The sequence below is a fragment of the Haliotis cracherodii genome, unplaced genomic scaffold (genome assembly GCF_022045235.1).
Source record: "Haliotis cracherodii isolate W230 unplaced genomic scaffold, xgHalCrac1.p SCAF_3, whole genome shotgun sequence".
Classification (NCBI taxonomy): Eukaryota; Metazoa; Mollusca; class Gastropoda; order Lepetellida; family Haliotidae; genus Haliotis; species Haliotis cracherodii.
The window spans coordinates 64,984,932-64,995,893 of NW_027266286.1; the positions used below are offsets into that span (position 1 = coordinate 64,984,932).

General features: G+C 41.5%; 1 protein-coding gene across 1 annotated transcript in view; it reads right to left on the minus strand.

The window, feature by feature from the left end:
* LOC139474744 (epithelial cell-transforming sequence 2 oncogene-like) overlaps positions 1-10,653 on the minus strand; it is a 68,866-nt gene extending 58,213 nt beyond the window's left edge. Inside the window, exons 1-7 of the mRNA XM_071257862.1 lie at positions 10,569-10,653; positions 6,746-6,938; positions 5,063-5,098; positions 3,466-3,705; positions 2,439-2,576; positions 2,184-2,280; positions 198-442 (exon numbers count right to left, since the gene is read on the minus strand). Of these exons, the coding sequence (XP_071113963.1) occupies positions 198-442; positions 2,184-2,280; positions 2,439-2,576; positions 3,466-3,705; positions 5,063-5,098; positions 6,746-6,937 (948 nt within the window). The 5' untranslated portion in view covers position 6,938; positions 10,569-10,653. The remainder of the gene's footprint in view (positions 1-197; positions 443-2,183; positions 2,281-2,438; positions 2,577-3,465; positions 3,706-5,062; positions 5,099-6,745; positions 6,939-10,568) is intronic.
* Between the last annotated feature and the right edge of the window lie 309 nt (positions 10,654-10,962).

A 10,962-nucleotide genomic window follows, 5' to 3' on the forward strand; every position in this document is an offset into this window, starting at 1 on the left:
ATCTGAATATATATAAGTCAACACCACCTCATTTTGCACCCTGTGAAATCAATGCTAGACATATTTACCCATGTCCTTCATGGCCTATTCAGAATGTGATACCTGTAACCTTGTTCATGCAACCAGTACATGCAAAGAATTCTCTCTCAAAGCAGTCAGTAAAAGGAGATAATCCAACATTTCCAAACACAACTCACAATAAGGCGATGTCGTTCTCTCCTCCGACTCGTGTCGAGACCAATCTCAAAGTCCAGCGACTTTGACACGGAATTTTCATGTTGTTTGCGAATGATGCCCCACCGGTTATGGAGGACTAATGATGACTTGGGAAGGTCAGGGTCATTGGGATTCTTCTCAGTTACCATGGCAATGTGTGACTTGTGTAGATCCTGGGGCTTGTAATCTGGTCCCTGCCATGGCGGTCGCACATCCATCAACCGACCTACAAAACCATTCAATTGTTCCTAACAGTTGGATCTCAACAAGCAAGTTTCAAAAATTACCCAAAGTTCAGAGGTTCAAGTGAGTGAGTGAGTGAGTATTGTTTAACGCCGCTTTTAGCAATATTCCAGCAATATTAAGGCGGGGGACACCAGAAATGGGCTTCACACATTGTATCCATGTCGGGAATCGACGTGACAAGCGAACGCTTTAACCACTAGGCTACCTGACCGCCCCTCAGAGGTTCAAGACTTACTATATAGGCCAAACCAATTAATGTCTTGTTTCAGGATGCTGTCCGGTTCACTAGTACAATCATCTCCCTGAGGCAGGAGTGTCCACTAACCCATATCAAAGCCTAGTCATTAGGGTTGGTGTATTGGCACATAAATCACAGTAAATCACCATACGGAGAGCTGTCTTGCGATACATTGTGCAATAAGCACTGGGGCCCAAATTTTATATATCTGACCGTTCATTCATTAATCCAGACTATGTGATGTATAGTATAGATCACCTAGAATACCTAGTACATCACCCTTGCCCTTTCAAGCAGACTTTTCTGTACTAAAACATAGCACATATCGCTTGCCCAAACAGAGAACATTTAACAGAATCAACATCTGGGTTGCGAAAAAAAATGGCCATAGCCTGCGATTTAGCAATGACATTTTTCCAAAAGTTATGCAAAGACAAATATTTTCGAAGGCGCTCTTAGTTTGCAATCAACTAGTCTAAGTACTTTTATATATTTGAGTGAAAACTTCATTGTATTTTTAACGACTGAATGACTTATCACAGTGACAGAGATGCCGCGATCTTTTTCAGATGACCTCTTATTGAGTGCTTCATGTTGCCTCAATGTGCAGTGTTGCTTGATATTGTGTGAGTGAGTGAGTGAGTGAGTATGGTTTTACGCCGCTTTTAGCAATATTCCAGCAATATCACGCTGGAGGACACCAGAAATGGGCTTCACACATTGTACTCATGTCGGGAATCAAACCCGGGTCTTCGGCGTGACGAGCGAACGCTTTAACCACTAGGCTACCCGACCGCCCCTGATACTGTGTAATCTCACTAGTCAGTGGGGCAGTCAGGTAGCCTAGTGGTTAAAGAGTTCACTTGTCACGCCGCAGACCTAGGTTCGAGCCCATTTCTGATGTCCGCCTCCGTGATATTGCTGGAATATTGCTAAAACCAGCGTAAAACCATACTCAGTCACTAGTCAGTGTGCTTGTATCATTGTAAGAACAAAATAAGGCAGTAATAATATCTTAACAGCAGTAATCCGTTACTTTGTTTGCAGTCAGGAACAAAATCTCAATTCTTTTCATTATCTGACCGACCAGGGCCCACTTGCACAAAATGATCTTAGCGCTAAGATGATCGTAACTCACATACTTTAACATTGGCTTACAACAGTTGTAGTAGTAAGATCGCTTTGTGCAAGAGGGCCCAGGTCTTAACTAAGGTAGTTGTCCTCTTTGTGAAGCCATTCGAAATAAGAACAGCGATCCCATTGGATATTGTGTTCCATCACAAGGGACGCAACTCATGCTCTACACAGGGTGGCACCACTATTGACCCAAGAAAAGTTGGCTTGAAACGGCAAGGGTGAAAACTAGACTTTGACATAGGCCAGTGGACACGCTTGCCTCGGGAAACGGGCGACTGTCCCATGTCACACATTAATAGAGCCTTGCATCCAACAACTGAGGTGACAGTTGCACATAGTGACTTACGACTGTCTGAAGAGTCGAGTCGGTTAGGCTTCGTTCGGATATTCTTCTTCTTGTTCTGCCAGCGGGAACCATCTGACCTTGTGCCGTAGAGGTCATCCTGCCAGAGAGAATCGTGGTATTAGTCTACACTCTTCGGGGTTATCATTATTTCGTTTAAAATTTGGATCATTCTTAAGTTTTTATTTCAAGTTAAAGATTAGGTTGCCATGGCATTGCACACAATATTAAACAAATTGCCAATTATTATTCCCTCACCATGCCACTCCCCGAGACGTAGTCAAGCGTCTGGACACAGGCGATGTAGTGTCTCTTCCACGCCCCATACTCGTTGTCAGCTGCTGTGTAGGGCAGGAACCAGCCGTACTTCAGACACTTGCCTGCCCAGACCTCGTCCTGACAAAACAACACTCACTGGTCAGAGTTAGAAATCAAGGAGCCTCCTGGGGTCAACTTTTAACAGAAAGAGTTATAATCACTTTGTTAACATGAGGCACTGGACACCAACAGATCTGTTCATTGAACTACTTCTAGTCGTAGCTACGATCTCTTTGTTATATCCGCACTGGACACCAACAGACCTCCTCAGTGCTCACTGAGGAACTGATAGATTTACGACAGCCATACCTACGATCACTTTGTTAAATGAGCAGCTAGACATCAACAGACCTGCTCAGTGAAGAACAGTCGTAGCTACGATCACTTGTTACATGAGGCATGGGACACCAAAAGACCTGCTCAGAGTGGAACTACTAGCCTTACGACTGTCGTAGCTATGATCACTTTGTTAAATGAGGTATGGGACACCAACAGACCTGCTTATTGATGAACTTATAGACTTACGACAGTCGTAGCTACGATCACTTTGTTAAATGAGGTATGGGACACCAACAAACCTGCTTTTGCAGAACTTATAGACTTACGACAGTCGTAGCTACGATCACTTTGTTAGATGAGGTATGGGACACCAACAGACCTGCTCATTGAAGAACAGTCATAGCTACGATCACTTTGTTAAATGAGCAACTGGACACCAACAGACCTGCACATTGAAGAACTACTTTTCTTACGAAAGTCGTAGCTACGATCACTTTGTTACATAAGGCATGGGACACCAACAGACCTGCTCAATGAAGAACTAGTAGCCTTAAGACAGTCGTAGCTACGATCACTTTGTTACATGAGGCACTGGACACCAACAGACCTGCTCAGTGTGGAACTACTAGCCTTACGACAGTCATAGCTACGATCAATTTGTTGCATGAGGCACTGGACACCAACAGACCTGTTCACTGAGAAACTTCCAATGCCAGGACACCTGGGCCGCCCGGGAAAGACTCTTGGGTTCCAGGAAGGAGAAGATGTACACAGACAGGATTCTGGGAAGGACGGAGGTGAAGTCAAGGTGCTGCAACGGAACATACTCGCGGAACCAGTCCTGGACAAACTTCTTCTGTGGCCGTTTACACTGATGGAAGATGATGTCGAGAAAACGCTTCCTCTGCGAGTCAGTCCACAGATCATACTGAAATGTCAAAAAGCATCGATTCTTGACGATTTTCAACAGGAGTAAAGTCACAATCACCTCTTCTTTAAGCAGCATAGGCTCAGCTATGGCAACACACACAGTGGGTCAAGACAAACTCATAATGCATTCTGGGTGATTACAAAGAGGAAGTCATTCAAGACATTATCAAGGCTGCAGAATAGCACAGTAAACCAGCCATCTGTATATCTCATGAATATATTGATCCTGGATATCTGATTACATTTTTAACAATAATTGTTTAATGCCGCACTCAGCAATATTCCAGCAATATGACGGCAGTTGGTAAAAAATCATGATTGCATGAGTTGTGATTTAAGCGGCTTTTAATAGTATTCCAGTTATGTCACGGCATGTCAGCTTCATTTGGAACCTCAGACGTTAAACACTTTGGTGAAACCCATGAGCACAGGGCTAACCGGGATTCGAACCCACAATCATAGGTTTCTTGCATGGCTAAGAGATGCAACTCTGCATAACGAAATAGCAGCACCTTAGACAACTAAGCCACCAGTGCCCCCAGTAAATAATCAAATCTTGACAGCACAATCCAGTAATTGACATCATGCACATCAATCTACGCAATTGGGATATGATGACATGCATCAACCAAGTCAGCAAGACTGACCACTCAATCCCGCTAGTCGCCTTTTACGACAATCATGGGTTGCCGAAGATCAGCTCTAATACACAGGGACCTGGCAATCTGAATACCTTGTTCTCAACATTGTCTGCATGTATGAAGTTATTGTCATCTACAGAAATGGGTATTAAAGATTCTCATAATAAAAAGGGCTGTCTTTGGAAAGATACCACAAGGTACTGGAGAAGTTTACTACTTGACACAAGTTTTGACCCTGATGTAAAGGTGAGATGAGATGAGGTGAGGTGAGGTGAGGTAAGGTAAGGTGAGGTGAGGTGAGGTGAGGTGAGGTGAGGTGAGGTGAGGTGAGGTGAGGTGAGGTGAAATGGGGTTTAACGTCGCATCCAAGATTATTGCACTGAACATAGCGACGTGCATGCATGTGTGTCTGCTTGAACTAGTCCAGACTGTTGCTGATTTATAGTGCTAGCTCACTGAGATACCATGCCGCAGTTTAACATGAATACCCCACTCAGATACAGTATACTGACTCCGAGCCGACCAGTCCTTGTTTTAGCCCCTTAATGCTGAGCGCCAGACAGGGTAATAACAAGTACCATCTTTTAACGTCTTTTGGTATGCAACGGCCGGGGATCGAACCTCGGACCTTCCGCTCTCCGGGCGGACGCTCTATCACTAGACCACGGAGGCCGTCTTGGATGTAAAGAGTAAACCATATTAATACTTCCTTACCCAGTGTGAAACAAGATCTCTTCTCTCTTTGAAAATCTGAAATAGATGACAGGAGCAAGAAGCAATAAAGGTGGTGAATCATGGCTGAACGTGACAGAGAGTGAGTGAGTGAGTGATTGAGTTGGGTTTAACGCCGCTTTTAACAGTATTCCAGTTATATCGCAGCGTGTCAGCTTAATGTGGGAGGAAAGCCCAAAGTGATGCAGGTCTCAGACGTTTACCACTTCGGTGAAACCCATGAGCACGGGTATGGTGCTGACAAACCTAGAAACATAATCGGGGCGAACAGTGATTCGAACCAACAACCATAGGTTTCTGGCATTTCTGCTTCATCAGCTGGTGATGGTAGATGAAAATGCAGAACGTATGACATGGTCGCCTATCCCACAGAGCTCGACATAAGCTGCGTATCTGTGTAAAGTATGCATAAAATAAACTGAAATACACCGACAAATCAAATCCTTGCGCATCAAATACGCACGAGAACTATAAATTTGCTATTGAAATAAAATTAAAGTATATATTATAACTATTAGATAAAACGATTGCGTATATTTCAACTGTTAGATAAAATGATTGTGTTTCAGCCGATCGCCAAATTCACTTGCCGACAGTTACATTCGGAAAAGCTTCTGCAACAAACATACTGACAGATGCCAATTGAAGAGGCACATCTTGTCTAGTCAATGTACATGTTGTATCTTAATTAGATGCTGATTGGTGATTAAAGAAACAGACAAATCAACAAAAAAATGGCTTCCTGGAGAGGGAAAAACAGATGCAAACGGGTATACTACTACAGTGTTCCCTCGTTATTGCGCCCTTCAATATAGCGCTAACTCGGTTATAGCGCGCGGTAAAGCATGGCTCCCAAAATTTACAAACATTTTCAATAAACTCAAGTTTTCCAATGACACGATGTTTTCCCCCATCTCAGAAAACATTATCAGCTGATAACCGCGATCACATAACACCGGAAATACCAGTCAACAAATCTGAACTGAAGTACACAATTTAATCCTATTATTATAATATCTGGTAATATAAAGAAATGTGCATTGTTTATCTGGACTAATGTTTGCAATAAAAATGTTTTAATTATATTCAAAATTTCATTCAATAATGTGAACAATAATTTCGGCGAAATCGTATGCGAAGTGATCGATAGCTCGCATAACTCACCGTTATAAACAGCAACCACGGTCATATTACCCCTACTGACGTCTTGAAACGAACTTTAGTTGCAAGAGAATGGATACACATATCATTAATGCCGCACCATGACCCGCTAAAAGTCATATTTGAGGCAGTTTGACAATTAAATGTCAACATAACGTTTTTGCAATCGAAATACATGTTGTGCGTGAAGTCGCTACGGTGACTGGTCAAAATAGTTCCACAGGTAAATAACATATCCTGCATACAATCGGTACCAAAGTGCTACGCTTGTGGTTCTGATAATTTTAAGTATATATGGTGGAAGCTATTATGGTATTCACATAGTTTTAAACGATTTACAGGGATTGTTATGAAACAGGTTTTATGTTAAATACCCAAATGTGACGAAACAGGTGGGTAAAAAAATTTGAACACCCTCTAAGACTTTTGGACACCAAATCAAAATCAAACCCTTTGGTAAAATGCCCAAATAGCCAAAAACTTATCTATAGCTCCGTATCCCACCTGTTCATTGGAGGGCTTGTGTACGACGGGGGTCCAGGCACTGCTGTACGTCCTCATCTTCAGCGTACCCACTTTGTCATTGGTCGTCTTCTCTCTCCTCAGCGAGGTGGTCCGACCCAGGATTTTGCTGTCATCGCTTGTGATCGCAAGCTTAGTCGGAACTTTCTTTGTCTTGTTCCTCGGGGTGGTCATCCTGTGTTGAAGTAAGTGAGTGAGTGAGTGAGTGAGTGAGTGAGTTTGATTCCGAGTTATATCAAGGAGCGTCAGACTGATGTGGGAGGAAAGCCCAAAGTGATGCAGATCTTAAACGTTTACCACTTCGTGAAACCCACAAGCACGTTTATGTCTGTAAAATATAATGCCAAAACACATAGTTTGCACGTGTCGCTTGCAGTAGTGCCACACACATTCATAGGCTGTCATTCCTGATTTAAATATCTATTAATCTCTGTGGACCATTATTTTTGTCCATCTTATTGACTCTGTTTATCATTCAGTTGTGATTTACTTGATGTCATTCATTGTTTGTGTACGAACTAGTTATGAAGTCACGCAGAGCATCTATGGGCTACTGGCATGCTGGAAACTGGCAGGAGTGAGCGTGCGGTGGCCAATACGTTTCACAGTCAGTTTGTTTGTCAGTTTGTTGTTGACACACACAGCGATACTCCAGCAAAGATCCTCTCTGTTATTTGTTCTGGCTTTAATATGAAATGGGGTGTCCAGAATGAGAGATGTTTTAAGAGAGTCATGTCATCCTAAAAAGAACTCTGGAACGATACAATCACCTCACGATATAAAATGTATGACAAAATATATGTCATGTGTGTATTTGTTTCAAGCATGCCACAGGGTACTTGTGAGATGGTTAGGTGTGTGTGTATGTGCATGTGTATGCGTGTATGTGCATGTGTGCGTGTGTGTGTGTGCGCGCATGTGTGTGTATGTGCATGTGTGTGTGCGTGCGCGCGCATGTGTGTGTGCATGCGCGCATGCGTGCGTGTATGTGGGTGGGGGGGGGGCTGAACTAATTTCTCAAAATGGACACAGATCAAGTGTAAAATGTCGTTAAAATTGCCAATGATCAAAATTCACTTATATTTCTCCCATATTTCTTAGAGCTATAGACAAGCTTTTTTGGTCTTCAGCAGCATTAGAAATTGGCACAAGTCCTATAGTCCTTGCCAAACTGCCCAATAGTATAGGTATCATAAGGACTAGTAGAAAATGGCCATTTCTAAGGGGTTTGCTATATGTTATCATAATAAGGATTAGTGGACTAAAACTGTTAGTTTCTATCGCTGTAAAGGGTATTTATAGTTTTTGTGCATATTTGAAACGCTAGGATTTGATTTGTCAGTGTATTTGAGTTTTTTTAATGCATATTTTAAGCAAATACGCAGCTTATCATGCTCATCTCAAACTGTTTATATTATATTTTGAAACCACTATCAGTCCCTAGCCCCACAACCATGAGGATGCTTTATTGACAGAAGAATAAATAAACACTGACACAATAATGAAAAATGATTGCTAAATTCCTTTACATTAACATGAGTAACATTTATCTCCAGTCATATGCAAATGGGAGATTTAACCTTAAATTAATTTAATGAGAACGTAGACATTGTGATGTAGTACTTTGTACTTCATGCTATTTCATTTCCTCAGACACTATAGGATTTTATTGAATTTACAGTTCCACAGATGGACTTGACTCACAGGTAAATCTTAGTACATTTGTGTACATGCAGTAGGAACGGTGTCTTCCTCTGGGGTCCTTATACTGAATTCTGGGATTTATCTACACCTATCAGAGGCTGATATCCATTCGCATGCCTGTAGCAAACATCAGTTAAACTTCCCAAACTGGAATAAAATTTCCCAATTCATGTCGTCATAATTATGTAACTAATAACTAATTAATTACCGTATTTGACATAATAAGCGCCCAACTTCCATAGTCACATGCTGAGGACCCAGTGTTGGGAGCAGAAGCTAAGACAAGTAGCTAATGGCTGCCATGAAGGTTTTCCTTTGCACATGCATACCTAAATTTACACTGTCCCTCATTCTATCCAGGTGTTGTTGCCATGTGAGTTTGTCTGACTTTGTAAAGCTGTGACTGAAGCCCTGACCTGGGCTAGCACTCCTGGATAAAGCCATTCCCACCTGTGTCAGTGATATATATACTTACTGTATGTCACACAATAAAAGAGGTCCTATAGAAAAGCTCCAGCCTTGTGTAGGTGAGCTGTGTATTTGTGCAAAATAAATCACCACAACCCAAATGTATTTTAGTTGCATGCGCAGAAATGCTCAAATGAAAGTTTTCAAAACCCCAATACCGTAACATTGTGTGTAATAAACCCAGTGTAGCCCTTTCAGCTTGCATACCAGTATACGACTTAGCTGTAGGTCTGTATTTAGAAAACATACAATTTTATGGATGACAATTTCTGGTATAAAGAAGACCAATAAATATCCCCAACATCACATTTTCGAGCCTTACCTCAATTCGAGGCCCATACAATACGTAACCATGCACTTAATGACGTAATCAAGGTAGACGCTTCAAAGCTCTGCCTCACTGAAGACATCAAAGAGTTTGCCACTTGCCGCTGAAGTTATTTTACGAATTAAGCTACACGAGGTAAGATATTCAATAAGTTATAAAAACATACTTCAAAACTTGCTTTTTCACTAATTAATGCACATTTTAATCAAATTGATCTGTTGATAATTTTGATGAGAACAATTGCATCACCGATAATGTATCGGCTGATGTTTGTAAACTTCCTGTGTGTAATGTCATGTGACTGATCATGTTGTGCATTTATTTTTAACTTGACTGTCCTGGAGGGGCTCGAAATCAGGTGACGGTAACAAGATTGCACCTGACTGACTCGTCTCGGCTGGTGAGGCATTATCATGATTACACTGGCAAGATGTGGCAGCGTTACAAATTGGCACTTGTCCTATAGTCCTTGCCATACTGTCCAATGGTTAAGATATCATAAGGACTAGTAGAAATTTGCCCTTTTTAAGAGTTTTGCTAAATCTTATCATTATAAGGACTAGTGGACTAAAACTGTTAGTTTCTATCCCTGATGTGGTGATTTGACTATCCTGAAATAAATGTTCTCAAAGGTAAGATATTTAATTTGCGTGTATTGTGATTGTTAATAGACATGCAACGAGAAATACTTCTTAGGGGCTCGAAAACACAGTACACTAGGATCCACAAGGTCTGGTATGAACAGACACTTATAGCTACAACCTGTTGTATCACATATGGTACAAAGTCCTATAGGACTACTCCATTGACTTTTACATATTTGAAATTATTAAAAGCAAGACTTTTAAGTCACAAGGTCCTTGTTTGAGATAATTTTATAATTTTAAGGATTTAGACAGTTCTGAGATTAAATATCTTTAGCAGAAAGACTCAAGCACCCAAGGAGAACACATATTTTTAAACAGTCCAGTGAGTTGACGTATTGTGTAAAATATTTAATCTACTCATGTAGTAAAAACATCACTGTAGTATTAAATTAGCGAATGATGATAAACTGCTATTTTAATGACCAGGGTTAGTGGCCACTAAGGGGTGGTAGTGTACCCTGTGACACCTATATGTATATTGATTGTTGATCTGTTACGGTTCGACTGGGCCTAATTTAGGAGCAATCGATTCTTGGTGACGGTGACATATGCCTCTCATGAATTGACTTGCTTTGGAACTCAGTTGTAAACTTATAACTCACTGACAAATATGATGGAACAATAACTCGAATGGTGATACGCTTTCTGTTAATTCTACCTGACTGCAATTCCTCTGTATGATGTTAGTAAACCCCACTGTCAACTCCCGGCTCGTTTTCTGTCGACTCGCTGAAACAACTCACTCAAACACCCGCCATTACTCGAGCATGATCGCGCATGCGTAGCGTGGTGTTGGTATGACGACAAACTAGGAGGCTGTCAGGTGCGCGGAGAAAGTGCAAGGAGCTCTCTGGTGACCTTCGGCTGTGAATTTCTTCCATAATTAATGCCGTTGTTTACAAATGTCTGCAACATGGGGATACAAGTAGGAGTTACTAGTTAATGAGAAAGCGAAAACAAATGAGGCTTTGTTATCAAATCCAGACATCACGAAGCGGCATTTAAATAACAAGATGGCTGAAACTGCTTCAAATTCTTTCTACCATTTCGAT